The sequence below is a fragment of the Cercospora beticola genome, chromosome 2, assembly GCF_033473495.1.
Source record: "Cercospora beticola chromosome 2, complete sequence".
NCBI lineage: Eukaryota > Fungi > Ascomycota > Dothideomycetes > Mycosphaerellales > Mycosphaerellaceae > Cercospora > Cercospora beticola.
In genome coordinates, this window is record NC_088936.1 from 2,861,597 (window position 1) to 2,885,399 (window position 23,803).

General features: G+C 52.9%; 5 protein-coding genes across 5 annotated transcripts; 3 read left to right on the top strand and 2 right to left on the bottom strand.

The window, feature by feature from the left end:
• Positions 1–355: 355 nt before the first annotated feature.
• RHO25_003047 (uncharacterized protein) lies at positions 356–12,004 on the bottom strand (the record flags this gene model as incomplete). Its single annotated transcript, XM_065602346.1, has 2 exons — positions 356–2,100; positions 2,158–12,004. The coding sequence occupies 2 exons, from the start codon at positions 12,002–12,004 to the stop codon at positions 356–358; spliced, it is 11,592 nt and encodes a 3,863-aa protein (XP_065458418.1).
• Positions 12,005–13,166: 1,162 nt separating this feature from the next.
• Positions 13,167–13,980, bottom strand: RHO25_003048 (uncharacterized protein; the record flags this gene model as incomplete). The annotated part of the gene is made up of 2 exons (XM_065602347.1): positions 13,167–13,370; positions 13,444–13,980. The coding sequence occupies 2 exons, from the start codon at positions 13,978–13,980 to the stop codon at positions 13,167–13,169; spliced, it is 741 nt and encodes a 246-aa protein (XP_065458419.1).
• A 2,431-nt stretch (positions 13,981–16,411) lies between these two features.
• On the top strand, positions 16,412–19,680 carry RHO25_003049 (uncharacterized protein; the record flags this gene model as incomplete). The annotated part of the gene is made up of 2 exons (XM_023598576.2): positions 16,412–16,725; positions 16,776–19,680. The coding sequence occupies 2 exons, from the start codon at positions 16,412–16,414 to the stop codon at positions 19,678–19,680; spliced, it is 3,219 nt and encodes a 1,072-aa protein (XP_023455505.1).
• A 580-nt stretch (positions 19,681–20,260) lies between these two features.
• Positions 20,261–21,242, top strand: RHO25_003050 (uncharacterized protein; the record flags this gene model as incomplete). Its single annotated transcript, XM_023598577.1, has 2 exons — positions 20,261–20,491; positions 20,559–21,242. The coding sequence occupies 2 exons, from the start codon at positions 20,261–20,263 to the stop codon at positions 21,240–21,242; spliced, it is 915 nt and encodes a 304-aa protein (XP_023455506.1).
• A 1,012-nt stretch (positions 21,243–22,254) lies between these two features.
• RHO25_003051 (uncharacterized protein) lies at positions 22,255–23,202 on the top strand (the record flags this gene model as incomplete). Its single annotated transcript, XM_023598578.1, has 1 exon — positions 22,255–23,202. One exon carries the CDS (start codon positions 22,255–22,257, stop codon positions 23,200–23,202), a length of 948 nt encoding a protein of 315 aa, XP_023455503.1.
• Positions 23,203–23,803: the final 601 nt, after the last annotated feature.

The following is a 23,803-nucleotide window of genomic DNA, read 5'->3' on the forward strand; positions in this document are numbered from 1 at the left end:
GAATTGGGGAAAGTGTACGGAAGTCAAGAACTACGTGACACTGCAAAAGCGCCATAAATGTGTGAAGTTGAAGAGGTATTCACGCACTCCATTCGTCGATACGGTCTGCGCATGAGAAAGAGGACCACAATGTGAACGGTATTATTGAACCATTGAACAAGAGGCATACTCTACATACTACTGTTTCAATCTCTCGCTTCTCGTTACTCCTCGCTAGCATCAAACCAACTTTCTCATTTTCATACCATCATCCCCAACGCCGCGCTAATCGACAATTCGTGCCCTCGCCATGGCTGACCGCACCAAATTATTCTCGCACCTGCAGAACTCCCAGCGCCAACCTTTTTTCCCACCTTTACAACCACGCCATCCACAATAGATCCGTCTGCGCCAGCTTCTCCGGGTTCGTGGCACGGGCAACCAAATCTAACACACTCTGACTAGCAGGCAAGTTGTTCCCAGTGGGTTCCTTCGCAATCGCCACAGCCTTGTTGACAACCAGCTCCGAGTTCTTCTGTACGTGCTCGCGCATTTCGTTCTCCTTGGCCGTGTGGCGATTGCTCATGTACCAGAAAGAGATTTCGTCGCGGATGAAGATGCTCAGATGGTGCTCGAGTTCGGAGCTCGTGATGCCTGTTGTAGCAGTGGCTGCAGCAGGAGCCGCGGCATCGGTCGAAGATGATGCGCCATTTGTGGTTGAGGAAGCTGAGTTGCCAGCGGCTGTTGCATCAGACGTCAAGCATCTCGCAATGGCCATGAGCGCGCACGTAAAGATGCCCTCGGTGTGGATCGGACCCATCAGGACTTGCAGATTGGGTGTCAATCGGAATGGCACGGGCTCTGGCTGGTGCAGCATGGGCCTCTGACTCAGCATGAACGGCAGAAGCTCTGATCCCCAAATATTGCCGCTGCCACGTGAGATATGCAGCTTGGTGGGATACCGAATCGTCATGAACATGGTGAACGTGATATAGGTGAGTGCGGCCAGCTGGTATGAGAATTGCCTCCGGAAAAGCCAGAACGAGTCGTAGGAAGGATATGTGGCGGCGAAGTAGTCACGCACCAGCTCCTTGGGGGCGTAACGATCCTGAACATAGTTCAAAGATTCGATTCGCATGTTCAGCCATTGCTCGTGTTTCTGCTGTGGCACTGTGCGCATCTTCTCCATCGTGAACATGATTGGCTCATCTTTATCGACCTCGTTTCGGCGACAGTGATCTTCCCAAATGCCCTGCAGTGCGATGTAGCTCGCATCATCCTGAATCATGCGGATCTGTGGACTAAGCGGAACCATGAGAGGAAGATGGAACTGCAAGTTTCTCCGCCGGCTCTCCTTCTTCTTGGCCAGAGTGGTGTTGAAGATGCGGAACAATTGCAAGATCCTCTCTTCACGCCTGCTATGGCGTGGTGCCGGGTGCTGGATGCAGAATGGATGAAGGCTGCCATCGTGTCCTCGGATCGTCAAGCGCCGATGACAAGCAAGCACGCCTCGCACGAGGTGGACGACCGGCAGGAAACGCTCAATTCGCACGAAGTCTTGGTTCTTATCCTTGTGTTGGAGATACTGTCCTGGAATCTCAACTTCATCGAACCAGACGAAACGGAAACCACTCAAGAGCGTGTTCTGGGCCAGGTGGAAGGTTGACGCTTTGCGATCGTGTTGCTCGGCCAACTTGTCTCTCCATCTGCGCAGCTTCTGCACATACTCGTACATTGTCGGCTTCTTCGCCACGAAGTCAACCTCGAATGCCTTTCGGATGTGAGGTGGCAGAACACTCTCGGCAAATCTCGTTATGTTTGCCTCAGTCTGCGGCGGTAACCTCTGCTCTTGCGTAAAGGATTGCGGTGATCGTCCGACGTAACTGAGAGCATCGTTGAGCAATGCAACAATAAGTCGGTACGCATCCTCGTCTGGAGGACACTTGAAGTGACGTTGCATCTGCTCCACCATTGCCTCCATTGAGGCATACAGCAGAGGGAAGGCGGTGCGCAATGTAATGACCAGAGCTTCGGTATGCTCCCAAGGCTTCTTCGGCTTCTTCTCTTCGTCCTTCTTCTCTTCGCCATCTTTCTTCGCAGGCTCTTGCTTCTTGTCGGCGTCTGTCATCGTAGTATCACCTGCACTGGTCGTTGGACGACTGGCTCCAGCAGGCGTACCAGAGCTCTCGGGACGAGCTGGAGATTCCGTCTTGACCGCATCGCCTGCGGCATCTTTCTTGGCCTTGGCTGCCTTCTCCTTCTGCTCCCTCATCAATTGACTCTTCCTGATGACTTGCATATCTTCATGACTTGTCCTCAGATGGAAGTGCAGCGCCTGCGGATACGTCTTTGCCAGATTTGTCAAGATCTGATGAGCGATGTGAGCCTCGCTTTCAGTTCTCGACAAGTTGTTGAGCAATTGCGGGATGAATGTCACCCAGTACCACCAAGGATGATCACCATGGTAGTCATGGAACTTTTGACTCAACTGGCCGGTAGCATCATCCAAACTCAGCAGCCACAGAATCCTGGAAAGGAGTTTCCTCGACTTGGCGCTCTTGTACTGCCCGGCAGCCTCGAGGTAGCAGCTGAGCGCGTTCGAACCAGTCTCAAGATTGGTAGGATCTTCTTTGAACAGCTTGTCCGAGTATCGTCCCCACTCTGCCCAAGCCTTCGGCAGTTTTATGTCGAAGAACAGCGCAGTGCCGAACGCATCACTCGCCTCTTCCTTTTGATTCAATCGGCTCAGGAACATACCCTTGAGCGTGTAGAATTCTGCCTTTTGCTGTTGGCCGAAGTAGTTGAGGTTGGTGTTATTGATCACGTCCAATCCATTTGACAGCTCAGCTCGATTCTGATAGTGGCATTTCGCCTGTTCACGCAACTTCAAAAAGGCCTCTTGGATCTCAATATTGGGAAGCGTGTAGATCTTACTAAGCTGGGCGATGCAGACATCTGGCATCTGATGCTTGCGAGCCACATGTGCGAAGCGATTGATGATCCAAGCTGTCTCGTGGTAGCCTCGATAGGCATAGCTATTGCCTGTCGCGTTCCCACCATTATTCGGCGGCAGCAGATTCAAATATGTACCATTGATGAGCTGGAAAATGTGTTGACGCCAAGTGACCAGGTCCTGCCAGGCATTGATATCATCCCACAAGTTCGGTAGCCGATCGCGCCATGTACTGAGGAGGACTTTGAGCTCCTGACTCTTGGTGTCCAGATTCGAAGCGTTGGTTTGTGCCAAGCTCTGACAAATGACGCTTGCGTCATGCAGCTCGACCAGCTGTTGAAAGTTCTGCAAGAGTCCAATGTGAGCATTCGTGATGCGTCGTGGTAACTTGTGCCAGTTCTTGATGCTGAGTTGAATGTTCTCGTCGCAGATCCTCGCAAAGTCCTGAGGCGTTTCGGCCGTGTTGTGCAGCTTAAGCAGAGAGATGAACGCCTGATAGAACATGCGTCGAGGCGTCGGCGCGTCACTAACGGCCTTGATGTACGTCTCGAGCTGATCGCGATTGTCCGAGTTGTTCCAAGCCTCATAGTTTCGCCACATGGACTCAAGGTAGAGATCGTTGATGTTCTCGTGCTTAGCAAATTCGCCCAAGATGTCCCATTGCTGCAGCTTTTGCGCACATAGCACCCACTGGTCCTCCCACAGCATGTACTCGCCTTGAGAGTATGGCAAGGACCCAGTCCTAGCCTTGATCTGTGCCTGCTCGTACATTGTTTGTGCTTTGTCCCAGATACCGTTCTGCTCGTACGAAAGAGCCGCGTTTGTCTCGACGTATGAAGCCCGCCGACGCCAGGTGCCGTAGAACAGATCGCCCTCTTCAAGCCCAGCATAGGTCTCCACGAGTGCGTCAAGGTTGCTCTCTCGCACGTTCGGCGTGTCGACCACAGGCTTCAGGGCAAGCTGTTCCATGTAGGTGGAGGAAACATACCAAGCATCATAACTCTTGGCTAGATATTTCATGACATGTGGCGGGAATTTCACGTGCGGTCTCGCAAGAGCGATGCCTTCCAAGAGAGTAGCAACGCAGTTCGGCCGTCGGTCGATTTGGCGTTGATGGAAGTCCTTCGTGAGAAGAGCCACAAGGCCAGCCTCAATGTCCTCGCGATCGTCTTTCGAGAGCGTGGACCAGCACATTTTGAAGTATGCTACCCAGATGTCGTGAGCGAGAGACCAGTCTGTGTGTTGGATCTCGGAGAGTGGCCCCAGGATGTCTCGTGCCCGAACAACACTTATCTCGTTGACGAATTTCTTTTCCTCCGCAAGAAGATCCTCCAAGGTTTCATCTACCATGACGTCTCCCAGTCGTGCATCACCTGTGTACGTGCTGAACACTTTGCTAACGGACATGCAGCGGAAGTCGTCCGCGTGCAGGTGCAGTATCGCATTTTGGTCGAATGAGCCAAACATCAGCTGGATGACCTGACTCAGCCAGAAGCTCTCACCCAAGACATCCCACTGCTGTTCGCCGATGAGCTTAAAGAATCGATTGTTGGTTGCTCGTGACAATGCCCGGTCGTAGATGGAGACGAAACGATTGCGCATGTCAACATCACTGCTTCGTAAACCGATCAAGAAAGCGTGCTCCATTCTGACAGCCAGTTCTGAGCGGGTGATCTTGGGGTCTTCATAGATACGAATCACAAGGTTCATGAACTTCGTGTAGAGTGTTTGGTCAGGTCTTTGCTCGAAGAGAAGCATCTTTTGCAGCACGGCAGTCTTCTCCTTCAATGTTGGCACAGGCTCCGTGGGGTTGAAGACCCAATTTTCCACTTGAGACAAGATCTTCTCGCACAGAGGGTTGTTCGTGCTACGCTCGACGAGGGAGGCCAGCACACTGAGGTACGGGCGCCTGCTCTCGCCCAGAGTACTAATCCGGGCGGAGAGCATGTCCATGACTTTGATGATCATGTTGACAGTGATTTCGGCTTCCTGCGATGTCGGTGGCTGGGGTTGGCCTTGTTGCATAGCCTGCTGCGGAGTGTACAGGGCCGCGAGATGATCTTTCGCCAGCTTGGTCTGCAGCGTCTTGAGCAACGCAGCACTGTGCGCATCGATGTCTTCAGGCTTACGTTGCGCCATGATCCACAGGACATTGATTCCTGCGATGTGGCTCCCGTTGCTTAGCACATCGCCTGCAAGGGAGGCTAGGAACGTTGTGAATTCCTCTGTTGGGCTGTCTGCATCAGGCAACTCTTCCTCTACCTGCTGGATGGGAATGACCGCCAGAGGTCGCTGCAAGACCGGTCCAAGCTTGGGATAGACATGCTCAGCCAGCTCAGTATTGTGCAGTGCATCCTGGATCTCCGCACTTTCGCTCCGCAGCGGCTTCGCAAGCAGCTTCTGTAGCTGAGGTAATCGTGCAACGACCCACTCGTCCGAGCGAGAGTTGAGTAGAACCTTTATCACCTGAATGGTGTTGACCACCCTCGTTGTCCATATTTCGACCTTCTCATCAGTCTTGTGATCAGTGCAGAGGATCTGTTCAGTGACCTTGGGGAACATTGCGTCCACATCCAGATCGTCCCAATAGGGCGCAGACAAGAGCTTACTGAGCAAGTCGAGCGACTTCATCACCGTTTCATGAGGCGGGTATGATGGCGATGGCGCTGATGGCGTCTGATCTTTGTTCTTCGGTGGGGCAGCAGGGAAGCGCTCGGGTAGAGTCGCGATAAACTGCACCATGTACTTGATGAACGCGAACCGAAGTGTGGCGTTGGCAACAGCAGCTTTCTTGGGTGCATCGCCCTCTGCCAGACTGCCGTTCTCCCGGACCGTCCGCTCTTCCCACTGCCAAATGAGCATGAACAAGTTCAAGGCCAGCTTTCTGCTCTCCACGCTTGGGCTTGGTAGCTGTGCCACTTTGCCGATCGACTGTATGATCATCTGTGCAAATTGCTCCCGGGCATCGTAGAACAGATCCGGGTGACGGACAATGAAATGGTAAATGCTCGTCAACTGCTGAATGTTGCCAATCTCCTCGCTAAGGATCTTGCGAGGAAGACGAGCCCAAATGCTATTACGGCCTTCCGCGCCGCCGAGACGCTTCTTGAGAACGGGCTCCAAGATCTCCAGAGCTTGCATGACCAGATTTCTGCCTTCCGCCTGGTGTGCACGTAGTAGTGAATTGTACACCTGCATCGCTATCTTCGGTGGCGTATCGTAGTGGTGGATGAAGTAGGCGATAAGGCAGTAAGCAGCGTACTTGTTCACGTGGTCCTCAAGACGGATGTAGTTCCATCCGAATTTGATCAGATCCTTGCGAGCATCGGAGAGCATAGGGTGATGATATTTGACCAAGAAAGCGGATGTTTGCAAAAGCTCCATCCGGCTGTGGTCTACCCCTGGCGTGTTGTCGTCGGAGATATCGCTTACTGACTGCGGCCGCCATAGCCGGCTGTGGATGTCATCAGCCATCGCTTTGTTCAGCAGCGGCGTGCCCTTGTTGTCTTCGTGGAATAAGCTGTCCCAATTACGCATCACGTCATTGGCCAATATCGGATTGGCGACGTTGTGGAACACGAACCACTTCAGCTTCTGTGTAGTGTCCTTCGATGTGTACAGCTCAATGCAGCGCTGCACCACAGTTCTTTGGAAGTCCACGGAATCGCTGGTGATGACGTGCTTGTAGAGATGCGCAATAAGCATAGGAGTTGCCTGGAATTCGCCCTTGACACAAGATTCGAACGCATCGAAAAGACAGTCCAGGTCGTCAGGCTTTTGTTCCAAGTGCACAATCAACAGATGCATGGTTCTTGTTGCAGTTTGCATGACTGCCAGACGGAGATTATTGAACATATTTCCTTGGTTGGCTCGTGCCTGCAGTGCTTTGGCTGCGTTGAGCAATGCTTTGCGGGCACCATCGTTCGATGTCAATTGCTTTCCGTGATCTGCGAACTGACAGATGGAATCTGCAACATGGATAGCATTCACTGCAGCCTGCGCTTTGTCTGCATCCATATCTGCAGCCGTAATGCCCTCAAAGGTCGCAACGAGCCCGTCGATCTCCTTGATCACTTTCTCACGCAACGGGCCACTCTCAGGGTCTGCCAGGATCTGCGCGAAGAAGCGGCCACGCTTCTCGTCTTTCATCAGCGCCTTGAAAAATGCCCAAGACTCTTCTGGATAGTGGTTGAGATACTTGATCAGCGGTTCTCGGAACGGACTGCTTCTCGTGCGTCGCAGAGATGTCTCTAAATCGAGCACACGTTGAACCAAGTTTTGCAAGAACATGGCTGCTTGGCTGGGTAGGAGATGGAAAACGCTGAAGATGGCCGTCACAACCTTCATCTTGGGCTGAGCTTCGATAAGTTGGAATGACACTTTCTGCAACGTTGGAGGATCGGCAATCTTCTCCATGTGATCAAGCAGACGCGTGCCAATTTCGACTTTGAAGTAGTTGTGCAGAAGTTGAAGCAAAGTTCGCAAGCCTTCCAAGCCTTCCACTGACAGCTTTCTTGGGTCCTGTACGTTCATCAAAATCGGACGCAGCCCGTTCTGAAGGAGATCCTTGGGCAACTTGGATGTTGATTGCAGCACAATCTTGAGCCCAGCGTTAGCGGCGCCGGCGACATCTTTGTTCTTGCTGTACAGCGATTTGAAGAAGATACTGATAACACGTGCGCGATGCTGGCCGCCCGGCTGCTGCTGTTGTTGCGCATTTGGCTGTGGAGTGCCACCTGTCTGTTGTGTGGTCGCCGTGTTTGCACTAAACCCAGGTAACTTGATGGCCGTCGCGAGAAGCTTCAATCCAGCGACCCTCAGTCTCACAATACTCTCTGCTGTACGGTACTCGTATGGCTTGGGCGCAAGGCTCTCGTCTTCGGCGTCAACTAGAGCAAGGGTCTCGAAAATCAATCTGTTGAGATTGTCATCAAAGGCAAGAATCTCTTTATCGGCAGGTACATCGAGGAGGAAGTTGATGGCATCGATATACCCAATCTGTGCAGTGAAAGGCAATGCCCGTAGAGGCTTCAGAAATACCCCGAATGTAAGCGACTCTTTGACTGGCGCCACCAGTTCGTAGTGTTCCATTCCGAACGCGGTCGCGAGGGCGCGCAACGCCTGTTGAGCTGCATCTCGTACGTGTCGGTTCATGTGATTGACCTCTGAGATGAGATGTTTCGCATGTGTGTACAGTCGGCTGTCCTTCTTCTCGAGTTCCTGTTTACTCTCGAGTCCACTGGCACCAAAGCGCTTGACTAGTGAAATGATGGTATCTTTAGCCTGGACTCTGACGTTGGCAGGGAGGTCTTGCGGCATATCTTTGATCACGAAAAGGAGAGCCTTGAGCAGCTCCGGAAGACGGTTTGTGACCCACGAATCGGACAGCTTCATCTTCTCCTGGTCCGTCATAATGGTGATGCCCAGCGTGCCTGAGTTCTTTGTGAACCATTCTTCCTCATAGCATGCGTGGCAGAACGCTTCCGCCAGTCTTGCGAAGACGGGCAAAGACTCGGCCTTCGTCTCTGAGCCGCAGATTGTGGTCGCTATGGTCAGACACTCGCGCATAGCCTTTTCCGCAGTCTCGCGCACAATCTTTTGGTCTGACGCCAAGCTCTGGCTGATGGCATCTGCTAGTGTGCCAGTCTCAATGAAGACTGGGCCATCACCAGCGCGGGCATCAAATGGGCGCGCGCGATGCTTCTCGCTCGCGACAGCGACACCAAGGTCGACAATTACAAAATGACGGCAGATATTGTGCAAGAAGCGTTCTGCCTCTTCCTTCAGATACTCCACGCTGGTGGCAAAAATCAAAGCCTTGAGGAGTTTTAGCAGAGTCTCTTGTTGCGCATCGCGCTTCGTGCTTGACTTGTTCCGCTGTGATTCCGAGAACAGATCCGAGCCAAAGTCGAAGTTCCCCGCCGCAAGGTCATCAGCTTGGAGGCGGACAAGACGAGTGAAGTCGTCGGGTAAGTTGTCTGCGCCAACTAACAGCTTAATGTGGGAAGCGATGAATTTGAAAGACTGTCTCTTGTGATACTCATCAGACTTCTTCTGTGCCGGCGTCTTTGGCACCTCGGAAAGCTTGTCGATCGCTGTTTGGATACCAAGTCGTGCTGGCATGGCCCGTTCGCCGCCATTGGAAATCGCGCCGATGAAGCGTACATCATAGCTCGCCTCGTCGTCTGCATACGGCTTCCATTCGAGCTCGGCAGGGTTATTCAAGAACTTCCGGTTCCTGCCGCCAAGCTTGCCCAAGATTCGGACAGCAGTGTGTGCGCCATGATGTCCAGTCCCAGGAAGGTTCTGACCGCCGTGAGCCATGGTGGCGCCAGTCAAGCTCACCGGCTTCAACATTCGCCACAGGCTGCCCATGATCTCCTCCATCCACGGCTGCATGATCGGGTCGAGATAATCTGCTGTGAGATTGTCCACGCAGAGTTCCAAAGTTCGCAGCCCTTGTGCTGTCAACTCGCTAGAGCCTGAACCCTGATTGGTGTTGGAAGACCTGTCATTCGAGTAAGCACGTTGGCTGGGAGAAGGCGGGTCTCCAGCACGCAGCGCAACTGTCAAAGGCCGCATCAAGTAGCCAAGATGGGGCAGAAGGTGACTGAGCCGCGCAGGAACAGTGAGAGACAACTCGACGAACAGGTCCCGAGTGGTACCATCTGGAGCGGCCGCAAGCTGGGTATTGAGTACCTCGAGAAGCATTTCGAGCAAAGGCAGAATCTCCTTGTAAAGATGCTCGAAGCGACCTCCTCCGATGCTACGAAACAGACTACGCAGCAACAAGAAGTAGTTTGTGGGTTGCGCTGCAGTGACGGAGAGCTCAATGGACCGTGTAATCAGTTCTCGGACGTGCGGAAGTAGGACACTCTCGTTGTGTTGGCTGAACAAAGTCACTGCCATGAAGGAAAGCTTGAAGAGCCGCAATAACACAGAAGTCTTGGTATTGTTGTCTTCTCCAACCTCTTCGAGCTTGCTCATCAAGAACTTGAGTAGCATGCCACAGAAGGCAGGACTCGTGGCTTCGCTGGCCAACAAGAATTGTGGTGTGTGTAAGAGAGCCGCATGCCGGAAGCTCTGTTCGTAGAGGAATTCAATGCCTGATGGATTGCCAGAGGTGAAGATCTCATGGAATGTGGCAGGATCGAGGTGGTGGAAGATGGTCGCGAAGGTCTCGAGCAGATCCTTCTCTTCTTTGCTATTGGCTGTAGTAGCCATGCTTGAGCTGGGCTCGTTTGGACCAGTATTCTCCGCGTTCGCGTCAAGTGGCGCGTAGTACTGGAAGCACTTGGCACCTTCCCGGAACAGCTTCATGAGGACTTCGACTTCTTCCGACTCGAATCCTGATGACAATTCGGCCCAGTGGGGCGGAGCATTTGCCTTGTCCACCTCCTCCTTGATACGCGGCGGATTGCTATTTCGTAATTGGTAGAAGAACTGCTTCAGCCCCTGTAGAAGGTTCTTGAACAAGAATTTGTTCTCTGTGACTGGGTCTGCTGCTCTGTCCTTGGGGTTGACCGCCTTGATGGGCATAGCACTAAAAATGTCGGTCTCATCCCAGTCAGGCCTCAGATCCTTGTCAGCCAGGTGGTTGTCCGAAGCAGCATCAGTACTGTGAGCATTGCTCTCCTGTTGTTGTCGGTACAACTTGACGGCATTCGGGTACGCACGGTTCATTGCAGCGAATTTGTCGGCGATGCCATTCAGGACGCTCATCATGAGGAAGCGAGCGTTCTTCTTGTCCTCCACTTTTGACATGCACTCAGCCATGTTTAGGAGTAGCTTGGCACTCATGGTCTGATAGCTTGTCCCGGGCACGTCGACGCCATCATCGCCAGTGAGGTGGCTGACGTAGACCTGGACGACCTTGGTTATCTGCTCTGCGCTCAACTGTTCACGAACGTGATGTATCAAGTCCGCCAGCATGGTATATGCTAGCGGTCGTAATGTGATGTCTGCAGTGAGAGAATCGCCGACCAAGGTGTGTGGGTCCAGCAGAGGGAGGATAACAGGAAGGAAAACGGCGCGGAAGTTGAAGTTGATAATGTGCCGGATGGCCACGAGCAGTTCCTTGCGCACCGCAGTATGCGCACGAGGCACATCTCGCAGCAGGCGAAGTGTAAGTTCCGGCAGCTGGCTGAGAAAGTCCTGCAATGATTGAGAGTAGGCCCTCAATAAGTAGGCCAAGAAAGACATTGTCTTAACTTGTGCAGTCACGAGGTCGCCGAATGCTGCTGACTGCCCTTTGGCCTTGATCTCTCGCGCTACGCCCGTGAAGACGGTGCCATTTTGCTCTGCCTCCTGATGTGCCTTTCGCTGCGGACCCGCCTGCAGCATGAGCGTCTGCTTGATCCGAGGTGTGAATTTGGCGACATTCTTGGGAGCTAGCGCGCGATGTGCCTGAAATATGCTGACCACGATGATGGGACATTCAGCCACAACCTTGAAACTGCGCATGCCCTTGGCCAGTTGTCTCGTGGTTTGGGGTTCGTCGGTGGTCAATGCCTGTGTTGTGGATGTCACAGGAGAGCCTGGGGTCCCGCTGTTGTTCGGAGTGCCCGGAGCGCCGGTGGCTGGCATGGGTGTCGTCGACTCGAAGGTGTCCTTGATGGTCTGCTCCATGCCATCGAAGATGTCCAAGATCAGGTCGAGGAACGGCTGCGCCTTTTCCACCACAGCGGAGGACTTGGTGTGGTATCGACAAATATCCATGACAATCTTTAAACATAGCACAGCGTTGTCCTCGTTGTCCGTCCTCACCAGCTCCAGGCACTGATCGACAATTTTCTCAGCGAACGGCTCCATAGCCTGACTGTCAGTGGACAGTGGGAAGCGATGAATGATGTCCAGAACGCATTGTCGACATCGCTGCTCGTATGACGTGGAAGTGAAGACGGGCGAGCCGGCGAGGATGTTCAGAAAAATGGGTACGAACTTGTGCAGGAAGGCAGAGTAGGTGGCCGCCTGGCACATCTGCTCAAGGCCATCGCGCACTTCGGCGAGAGCAGCATACTGGGCCTTGAAGTCCGACGAGGCGTCGGTCAACTTGGCTTCCAGCGCGTCCATCTTGTGCGCCGGACCGGATCAGCGGCGAAGGGAAGGCGTGCGGCCTCGAAGGCCGTCTGGTGGGTGGTGCTCCAATCGGCCTTACTAGTCCACCTCGATCATGGCAGAAGTAGAAGGCGGTTGTCGCTGTCGACAATATCGGGTGCGCAAGGATTTAGATCGGCGACGGAGGTGTGTCGAGATTCGTGGCGGAGCGTCGTTCGTATCGCCGGGTCTAGGTTTCTCAGAATGTCGTTCACCTGAGCTGCTTCGAGAGCACGCGCGCAAAGAATCGCGTCGCGGTTTCGGCACCCCTGCTGGAAAGTGGTTGTAGATGATGGCTGAGGATTGTTTGCTGCTGCCTTTGATGGCTGTGAAGTGCAGCAGAGTGAAGCAGGAGGAGCGGTCGTGGAGGTTGGTTGTAGTTTGACCTTCACAGCGGTTGTGTAGCTCACGAGCAGTCGAGGCAGGCCAGACAACTTTCAGCGAACGAGGGCATAGCTGCCTCTCTGAACGCCGATCACTTACCTAATGGAGCGTAGCCGAGATGCGGTCCGCTCCTCGACTTAGGGCTCGTCGCTTGCTGCCGGATGTCGCAGGTCCGTTCATTCGTCAAGTTCACCGCACCTGCGATCTCGTTGATCATTAGCGGACATCATTATTTCTCGCGGGATTACGGTACAAGACCTGACAACGTGCTTCAGTGTCAGCCCGGAGGCCAATGTTCATCGGCGAAGAGTTCTCACAATCTATGCAATGGTCAAAGCACTTTTGACATTGGTTGCAGCGTAATATGGTGCACCATCGCCGTCACTCATCTCTCACTTTAGCGGACAGATACGAGGGAGTCTAATATGACAAGGCTACAGCCAGATTCACAAGGCACTCCTCTCGATGGCATGTTCGGTCAAGCCTCGGGCACCCTTTCAAAAATTTCAAGCATTCACTATACGGCGCAAGTGGATGACGGAGAAAATATCTGTCGAACCAGACTTGGTCTATAACTTTCCACTCTCCAGCCTTGACTCCGTTGGATCCTGGGACAGCACGCTATACACGGATGACGACCTTCGTGAAGAAACATCGCGATTGAGTGTACCGAAAGCAATAGTTCGCCTCGAACCGATACTTCGTTCATACTCCCAAGAGCGTGTTTCAGCCCAAGGTTCTCAGAAGCCATGGATTATGCAATTGGATCTCTATCGTCGAGATCACAAGTCTCCAGTAAGTTCTGCGTCAAGTTTGGCCTCCGGTTATATTCCTCTTCGCTCAGATACCTATCGCCCCACTCTCCCACCGTGTTATCATACGTTGTTGCTGGCTTATGCTTACAAAGATGTAGCATATTCTCTCTGAGGCCTGCCATCAAGCCGACGCGGGGATATTCCTGTACGCAGCGATCACGTCAGCCATGACCAGATACAGCAAGGCGGTTATCTCAACAGGCATTGTGATCTCACCTTTACACAAGCGTTGTACTCTTCCCATGTCAGAACGCCACCAGGCACCCGATCAGGGCCTTGAAAGTCCGCCCATATGCCGTAGGCAGTGGCTTGCACTTCGGACTCTTTCTCGAACACGATTGTTCCAATCGTATGCAGGGCTATTGCATCCCAGACGAGCTGGAGCCTGTGCTTGTCCCATTCTTCCAGCTTGCCGTGCTTCTTCAAAAAGTCTCTTGCACAGTTCGCTCCATCGACTTCGAAGCGCTTATCGGAGCTGAGGACTGCGCTGTGAGGCGGATGACCGATGGGAAAGCCCGTATCATGCAAAATCGCAGCGATCGCATGAGCTTCACGATCTCGAGATTTGGTATGCGGGAGCTTGTCTGCTATGATAAAGCCGAGAAGCAGTGATCGGACGATGTGATTGTAAGTGTGGTCTGTAGACACGGATTTCGCGAAGTCCAGCGCAGTGGAGATCAGAGCTGTATCTGGAATCGTAACACCGCATAGAATTCTGACTGTCAGTTCTGAAGATGGCTCAGCCGACGACATGGTCGCCCTTTATTCCGTTGCTGTATGCTAGGCTCACAGGCTTGATATGCTGCGATTTAGCTCTGGTCCACCCGGAGGAGGGGCAATCCCTGCATCCACTCTCGCCTACTGGCCGGGCGTGCGATCCTTTGGTCTATGGCACACAATATCAGATCAGTACCCGCATGTTGTGGCTCGCAATGATAGGTGTTTGGGAACGCAAAGAGCTGGTGATGTTCACGATTTGATTTTCCCAGACCGTGCTTGAACATGCTTGGGCTTGAGGACTGTGTCTTTACCAGCGCTCTCGCGAAGCCGCATTCTTGATGCGCATGATTGATTACGCTGCGGCGATCTTTGGAAGACCAAAGCTGACGCTCACGAGCTCAACGGATGTGTTCGCACCTCGATCGCAAGTGATTCGGTTTACGAAAGCCAAGTTCGCCTTGAACACTCCATGTTCTGATCCTGTTGATCTCTTTGACAGCAAACTTTGAGCCTCTTACACCAGAATGCTTCGGAAGCCTCAGATGACAGCAAGGTATCAGAATAACGCTTCAGACACGAATGGCACTGTGAGTCCGAGGCATACGTGATACTCGAAGCCACGGCGGCATCAAAATGTCTCCTCGAGGCGAAGTGGAACTGGAAATCTAAGTATAGTTATATCGCGTCGGAGGCAAGGTCCGTAAAAGACGTCTGTTCCCGCTGTGTGGCGACGTTACGTTCGAAATGTGCATTTGGTATGTGTTGTGTCGATGCCGAGATCGATCCACTTCACTCACTGTCCAAACAACGAGTTCGATGGGGATCACATGCATATGCACCACCACTGTCTCGTTGCAACGTGTTTCCAGTGGCTGTGCATTCTCGCTTGCCGGTGGCGACGCAGGCGCGTATCTGTCAATCCGGTTTTTGCTTCGTCATTATCCTACTCGGGAACATAATTCTCTGCAACAGTGTAGCCGCGGCACCAGTGCTTCATGTTTACTCGAAGCTCTTTCCTTGAACCTCTCCACAGTATGGCAGTTGCCGAACATGAGCCAGGTTCTCCAGCTTTGCGTGGCCGTCTTGGCTGTGGTTAGCGAAGAGTCTTGTGTGTCCCATAGAGTGCGTCTTGCCAAGTGGCTTAAGAGAAACCCAGTCTTCTGGGCCCACGCATGGGGAAGGTGATGTGATGCGCCGTGATGCATCATCGAAAACCGAGTATGTTGCTTTACCAGAAATCTGTGCTCGCCAGACTGAAATTCCTGAAGTCTCCTTGATCGCGAGGAATGTTTGGTCTTGCCATCGCCCATCTGGGCTCCTGCTGTGTTGGTCTCGCGCATGACATGGCCATTAGCTTCGAGGCGTTCTTTGTCAGCAGTGCGATTTTGATGGTGCGGGTTGCGGAGGCCATGTTTCGCGGGGAAGGTGAAGTGGAGATGCAGGCTTTCCTGTTTGGGCCTGGGAGTTCACGCATCCTGGTCGTCTGCCACCTCAGCTGATGATGAACGGACAGCGGTGCAGAGGAAGCTTTGGTTGTTCTGCCTAGTCTTTCTTCGCACCACTGGCGTCGACTTCGATGCCAAAGCCTCGGTAGTGAGGTCGATGAGGAAATTGGCGTCCTTGTCACATGGGATGCTGCCCGTCTAGCTTATCGCCCACGGTACCGTTCTTCGCAGCAGGAGAGGGACGGCCGGCCACCATGTTGAGGTTTCACAGTGTCCCTGGCAGAGATGCTGCTGGTGCCCACAGCGTTCCTACGGTGGCCAGGATGAGCTCGCGGGAGCTGTCGCTGACCGCCATGTGATAGGCAAGAAATACTGTCTGATATCGACGACATCAGCAACGCGGAAGATGCGAGGCGAGCACGGCGTTCCCATTGGCGGTTATTCTAGCCTCACGAAAGGTGGGTCTGCCAAGCTACTAGTTAGCGATGGCGAAAGCACGCGCAACGCGCATGGCACGCTTGCCATCCACCTCCCCTTAGAATACCTTGGTGACATGCAAGCACGCGACAGACAAACAGGCGCGTTTGTGTTTGCCGGACTGTCTGCGACGTGCGAGACCGCGACGGCGACATGGCAAACATCCCGAAGAAGGAAATGCGACGCCACCGACCGCATGCAACAATGAATGCGGCGCTCTCCAAGACACCACGAACGCCGAGACACATCGCACCGTCATGGAAGCTTGGCCAAACACGATTTGTGTCCCGCCTAGAAGATGCCAGGCGCTGGGCTGTGCATTCCGCCGTCTAGTCGTCTCCACCCACGTGCGGCCGCCCATCCCATACAAAAGGTACCACCTACCTACCCCTCCTACCCAGTTCGCTTTCCGCCCCAGAAGATCGGACCTGCTGAGCCTCGCCCTTTCTTTGTGCCTCGCTCACTACAAAGCTACCAGACCCAGCAACTACCCGCTTTCGGTCCCACGCAACCACCTCCGCTTCTTCGTCCCGGGATAATTGATGGAAAAACCTTCCTTGACTGCCACCTTTGATGTCGGGTCATCACACTCGACAGCACCCCATGGCCCGGGAGGCATTCCCTCCGCCGACGACAGCGGCAATGTCGACGACCCGCCACCTATACCGAGCGCGGGCTCGAGCAGAGAGTCTGTTCTGATGAACGACAAGTCTCTGCCCGGAGCTCGCGGTACAAAAACCACCAATTCAATCACCACTGTCGACACGGCCGACAGTGCCCACATCAGCACCATCAATGCTCATGCCCACACTCTGACCCATTCCAGTGTGGCAAGCGTTCTCGGGACTACCATCGAGTGAGTGTGCGCGATCAGTGCCAGCAGGACAGTCTGCTAACATATCCCAGGAATGGCTTGGCCACCAGCGAGGTCACTCGCCGTCGTGAGCAATATGGCGCAAACCAGCTCGAAACCGAAGGCAGAGTCATCTGGTGGCGAATTCTCCTTCGCCAGGTTTCCAACAGTCTCACGCTGGTTCTTGCAATTGCCATGATCCTCAGTTACGCCACCATGGACTGGATTGAAGGCGGTGTCATCAGCGCCGTCATCGTTCTTAACATCGTGGTTGGCTTCTTCCAGGACTACCGCGCTGAGGAAACCATCGCGTCCCTTCTCGCTATGGCCGCCCCTACCTGCAAAGTCATCCGTGATCACGGCACTTTGCAGGAGATCAAGGCCGAAGATCTGGTTCCTGGTGACATCGTGCAATTGGGCGTCGGAAACGTCGTCCCTGCAGATGTCCGTCTCGCCAACAGCATTAATTTTGCAAGCGACGAAGCTCTCTTGACCGGAGAATCGAAGCCCGCCGTAAAGGATGCCGACTTCATCTCCGACAAACCTGATGCTCCCGTTGGCGATAGGCAGAATATTGCCTATTCTTCTACCACTGTTACCCGTGGTCGTTCCTTTGGTATCGTTGTCGCCACTGGTATGACCACGGAGATTGGCAAGATCGCCGCCCTTCTCCGCGACAAGAAGCCTGTCAACGAAGGTCCATGGATCGTGCGTGCCGCGAAGAGATTCTTGAAGGGTCTCAAGGGCGCTCTCGGTCTCATTGGCACTCCGCTGCAAGTCAAGTTATCGTGGTTTGCGCTCTTCCTGTTCGCTCTCGCCATTCTTCTCGCCATCATTGTCTTCTCCGCCAACGTTTGGGATATTGATGATGAAACACTCATCTACGGTATCTGTGTCGCTGTGGCTGTCATTCCGGAGTCGCTGATCGCTGTCTTGACCATCACGATGGCTGTTGGCTCCAAAGCCATGGCTAAAGGAAACGTTATCATCCGCAAGATGGGCGCCCTCGAGGCGATCGGAGGTGTCACCAACATCTGCTCAGACAAGACTGGTACATTGACCCAAGGAAAGATGCTGGCCAGAAAAGCGTGGCTCCCAAGCGGTCGCGTTATTAAGGTCGAGAATGAGTCCAACCCGCTCGACCCTACTGCCGGAAGTCTCAACCTCGAAGGCCGCACACTTCAGTGGGCGCAGGACGTGGTCAACGACAAGGAGGTTGAGGTTTTCTTCCAGATCGCCGCACTCTGCAATGTATCCACTGTCACTCCCCCGCCAAACGCCGAGGCCGTGTGGACCGCCGCTGGCGAGCCGACCGAGATTGCTCTTCAAGTTATGGCCATGCGTACTGGTTGTGGCAAGCAGGACACCATTGCACGGGAGGGTCTCACCATCGTCACAGAGCACTCTTTCGACTCTTCTGTCAAGCGCATGACTGCCGTCTATGAGGAGTCGTCCACTGGCACTCGCACATGTTTCACCAAGGGTGCTACCGAGGTCCTGCTGCCATTGATGAATGTCAGCCACGAGACCTCCAAGGCAGTCCTGGCTCAGGCTGATGCAATGGCTACGGAGGGTCTTCGTGTCCTTTGCCTAGGCCATCGTACCCTGTCTTCGGAGGCTCGCGAGCTTTTCGCTGATCGTGCCGCCATGGAACAAAATCTGGAGTTCGCTGGTCTCGTGGGCATCTACGATCCACCGCGCCTCGAATCTGCTGGCGCTATCAAGCAGTGCCAGGCAGCTGGTATCACTGTTCACATGTTGACTGGTGACCATCTCAAGACCGCGACTACCATTGCCCGCGAGATTGGTATTTTGGCTCCTCATGTTCCAGGTGCAGATGCGGCTACGGCTGTCATGGTCGCTTCCGAGTTTGACAAGATGTCAGATGCGGAGATCGATCAGATGGCTTCCTTTCCGCTCGTTCTTGCTCGATGCTCGCCAACAACCAAACTCCGTATGCTTGAGGCCTTGCATCGCAAGGGCAAATATTGTGTCATGACAGGAGATGGTGTCAACGATTCGCCAGCACTCAAGGGCGCCGACGTGGGCGTTGCAATGGGTCTGAACGGCAGTGATGTTAGCAAAGAAGCAGCAGACATGGTCTTGACGGATGACAACTTCGCCTCGATCGTCTCTGCTATCCGCGAAGGTCGTCGTCTTTTCGACAACATTCGCAAGTTCCTGCTGCACTTGCTCATCTCCAACATCGCTCAAGTCATCCTACTGCTCATCGGTCTGGCCTTCAAGGATCGGAACGGCGTTTCTGTCTTTCCGCTCTCGCCTTTGGAGATTCTCTTCGCCAATCTCGTCTCGTCATCCTTCCTGGCCATCGGACTTGGATTGGAAGAGGCTTCTGCCGATGTCATGACACGCCCACCCCATTCGCTCAAGGCTGGTGTGTTCACCAAGGAACTCATCATCGACAAGTTCATCTACGGTACCTGCATGGGAACTCTTTGCCTCGTTTCGTTCGTTATTGTCGCCTATGGTGTGGGTGACGGCGATCTCGGATACGATTGCAATCATAACTACAACGAAAGCTGCGAGCTGCCTTACCGCGCTAGAGGTACTGCATACTCCATTCTCACCGTCTTGCTCTCTGTCATGGCCTGGGAGGCGAAGCATCTTGACCTCAGTCTCTTCAACATGTACCCCAACGAGGACCCACGCAAGGGACTGAGCATCTTTGGCACGCTGCTGAAGAATCGTTTCTTGTTCTGGGCTGTGATGGCTGGACTGGTTACACCTTTCCCAGTGATCTTCATTCCAGTCGTCAACCGTGTGGTCTTCCGCCACCTGCCACTCGAATGGGAGTGGGGTTTGGTCTTTGCCAGTTTGGTCATTTTCGTCTCCCTCGTCGAGAGCTGGAAGGCGATCAAGCGTGTGCGCAAGGCTAAAAAGGCGAAGAAGAACGGAGAGGCCTTGCCAAACCAGATGGGAGAGAAGACTGACGTTTAATCGCAAGAAAATCAATGATGAAGAATGGAGAACGGGAATCACCTCAACGTGCGGACCTGTTCGGACAATAAGGACACTCTTTTGGTTATGACACATGCCTCGACTCTCACAAAGTCGATGCTGCTTGTGATGGGATTGGCGTTCTTGACTTGACGCACAGATTGGACACACCGCGTCGCTGCACCACTTCTAGTCCGCTTCGTTGACTTCGTTCACGAGGATTCCGTGCTAGTTAGTACATAGTATGATTTATTCACGATCGCTCCAACAACGACATGCGCACGAACTCCTCGATTATCAGATTTGTTTCTATTTCGAGACCCTACCTGAGGCTCAAAATTATTGTTGTGGTTGAAATAAGGTTGTACCCTGGTCGTCAGATGAACTGACTACGATTGCTTGACTTGTATCCAAAGTCAAGTACCCCTGGCAGGGCATCTAATGAATCCCAGATTTGAAGAAGGACAACATGGCATTTTTGCATTTCGCATCTCGCAAGCAGAACTGCGTACAAATTCATCGTACACACTTGAGATCTTTGGGTCAAGCTCGTGCTTTCTGGAGAAGAATCAGTGCAGCCATGCGAGCATATAATGCCTTAGTGCTTCTGGTGTGGAGCGGGCTGAGTTGCGTGGTGAAAGCTGAATCAGAGAAAGTGAGTCTGATTGACAAATGCAATGCATTCTGCGACTTTGTGTTCTATGCTGATGGCGATGGACAGTATCCGCTTTGCTATGCTGGTTTCTGCAAGGACAACAATTGTGTGATTCAGCCTCATAATGTGACCTGGCCCTGCCCTGAATTGAGTCCTGTAAGTTGTTTCTCAAATGTTCTCTTTCATGGATTTTGATGTCCATCTTGCTGACCTTAATATGCAGTGCGAAGTAGAAGGAGCAGAATGCTTCATCGACACATACCCATATCCGGACGCTCCTATGAACCTGGGCTGTGGCGGCAGTGAAGCTGCGAAGGCGTTCAAAAAGATCAGGAGCCAGGTCACGAAGAAGCCACGTCCGGAATGGTGGGGACTTGTACACAAGTATGATGAGGAGTTGGGGAAGTATTGGAAAGAAAGGGAAGAGAGGGAGTTGAAAGAGTTTGATGGCTTGTTGAGTCCTTTTATGGAGAAGAGGTTGAGGAGGTCGGGGAATTTGCCGAAGGGGTATGATGCTAGGAAGAGGAGGATGCAGATTGAGAAGGAGGTGAGGGAGGAGAGGGAGAGGAAGGAAATGGAAGAGAAGGAGGCGGTGGAGAGGAGGGAGAGGGAGGAGAGGGAGAATAAGGAAAGGGAGGAACGGGAAAGGAAGGAGAGGGAAGAGCAAGAGAGGAAGACGAGGGTTGAGCAGGAGAAGAAGAAGAGGGCAGAGACAGAGAAGAAGGAGAAAGCAGAGCAAGAGAAGAAGATGCAAGAGCAAGAGGACGAGAAGAAGATACTGGGGAGCGAGAAGGAGAAGAAAGTCCAAGCGAGCAGGGAAGTGGAGGAAAAAAGAAAGGAGGAGAAGCTTAAAGATGTGGTTGAGGAGGCTGAAGAGGAAGGTGAACAAGAGAAATCGGAGCTGTGAGTGATTTGATCCGATACAAGACTGCGAGCAAAATGGTTGTACGATTAATTCCGTCAGTACTGAGTTCTAGCTTCCCATCTGCCCGTCGAAGTCCGAGGTCCAAGTTGTCCGCATTCTCCCTCACGCTCTTCGACCTTGCCCACGACCCACTTACGATAGTGGCTGCGAAAGAATATTGTTCCCTCTTGGTGTTTGGATAACCCTTGGGATCCACGGGTTTCGCAAAGTTGCTGTCGAATAGAAAGGTTCTACTGTCGAGGACTTGTGGATCGATAAGTATAATGAGCGTTGGAAGCGTCGCGACAACACTGGTGACGAAAATCTATTCGTCATCAGGCGGCGATTTGATTCGATCCGTTGACACTGTTAGGCAAGCACAATCTTTGTCGCATAGGTTATGGAAATATATGGCAATGCTATGGACGTCCCACATCGACAAATAATAGGCGAGAGAGGACGCTCTCGCGTATTGACTTCGCAGGGGATTTGTTCACCATTCCGGCCGATCCGCTGCCGTCAGCAATGCCACAGTATGCCCAGACTTTCTGCGCTGTCTCCCTAACATACTAAACCAGGTGAGGTGATCATAAAGTATCGACTAGATCTCTATTTGTGTCAGACTGAAGTTTCGCAGGGCAGGCTAGCCAATCACGCCACTCTATTCGATCGAAGCTGTCGAGCTGGATAAACCGGCAGATGCATATTCATTTCCTCAAGCCTGACCAACCTTGAACGATGAGTGATCAAGGAGCTCCGGGTTTTCCAGAACTCAATGATATGCCAGAAGAGCGGAACCTCCATTCTGGAATTTCACAGGTTACTCCACTTTCTCGTCGCTCGCTCTATGCCCACAGTCATGTCTTTCGTTCTTCCATCTTTGTTCTCTTTACTTGCGTTCCTGCAAACTTGCAACGGCCAGGAGAGCAGAATTTATTAGGGCTTCAACAGCGGCAACACCCTGACCGATTACACTGCAAAATTCGAAGATGATTTCGTCAAAGAGTTCACCACGATGCAGAACCTGCAGAACGCCCCTGGTGTTTTCAACAGCGTTCGGCTGTACACGAACATTCAAGCCCATACGACGTCCGATGTCCTCTCTGCGATCCCTGCTGCACTCAAGACCAACACGTCGATCCTTCTCGGCTTGTGGACCAGTGGCAGCAACAACATAACCAACGAGCTCGATGCCCTTGGAAAAGCAATCGATCAATATGGCCCCGACTTCGCAAATGCCGTAGTAGCCATCTCGGTCGGTAGCGAGGATCTCTACCGCTTGTCCGACATTGGTATCAGACAGAATGCTGGCATTGGCGCTGGACCGGACGCAATTGTTCAATTCATCAACGAGACCCGGAGGTTCATCGAAGGTACCTCATTGGAAGGCAAGCCTGTCGGTCACGTCGACACTTGGCGCTCGTGGGTGAATGAGTCCAACTCGGCCGTCATCGAAGCAGTCGACTTCATCGGCGTGGACATTTACCCGTTCTTCGAGAACGACACCACCATCGCCCCTAACTTTTACGTCAACACTTTTGACAACGCCGTTCCCATCTTCCGAGACCGATGGGAACAGGTTGTGAATGCTTCACAAGGCAAGGATGTCTGGATCACTGAGACCGGTTGGCCTTTCAAGTCCGAGGGTCCGGCATGGGGAGAATCGCAGGCTTCTGTGGACTTCCAGGCAGAGTACTGGCGTGGAGTTGGCTGCGGAGATCTGTTTGGCAGAGTCAACACGTGGTGGTACACATTGCGGGACGCAAACCCTGAGAGCAAACAGAAGTTCGCTATCACGAATGAGGACCTCTCCACGGAGGCTTCGTTCAACCTAAGTTGCAGTGCGGTCGGCACTGGCAGGCAAAACGCTGCCAGAAGTGCAGGTGGATTGTCTTTGAGAGAACGGGTCCAAGATATAGGCCGATGGACTTTTGCGATCTTGCTAGGCGTAGCGGTGCTTTAACGATCGAGCTGTATGATACTTTGTATATGCGGTTCGACATTGTTCGTCCAAAGTATTGTCTCGTTAGTGTCAAGGACTGTACGCTTGAAACATCAACATACTCTCAAGAAGCATTCTCCGAAGACCTCAGCGTGCCAAGGAAAAGTAATCATCAACGTGAACGAGGACTTAGCTCTGTTGGCGATGTCAGCTCTCAATCAAGGTGCGCTCTGGAAGGACAGACTCACGGCAAGTCGTTCAAAATTACTGCAACAAATAGCTCCCATCAACGTCGCTGTCTGAAAAGTTCAGCACAAGATAAATTCGGTCCGGTTGAGTTTTCCGTCGGTGATCGGTGAAGACTCCCGGTAACGCGAGTACAGAGTCCAATGCTATCGTCGATAACCCTATACTTCAGTCCGGATGAGATATGTCTTGGCCGCTTGTGATATACGCACTGCCATTCGATGCAGCCCACATCTGACGCGTACTCATCTGCTGTTTCTCCGAGACAATTGTCACGCATCCTGATTGGGCACGGCATGCATGTCTTGACACTGCACGCAATTGGCTGATTCGAATTACTGATTCGATACTGCAACAACGTACCTCCAACTAGTTG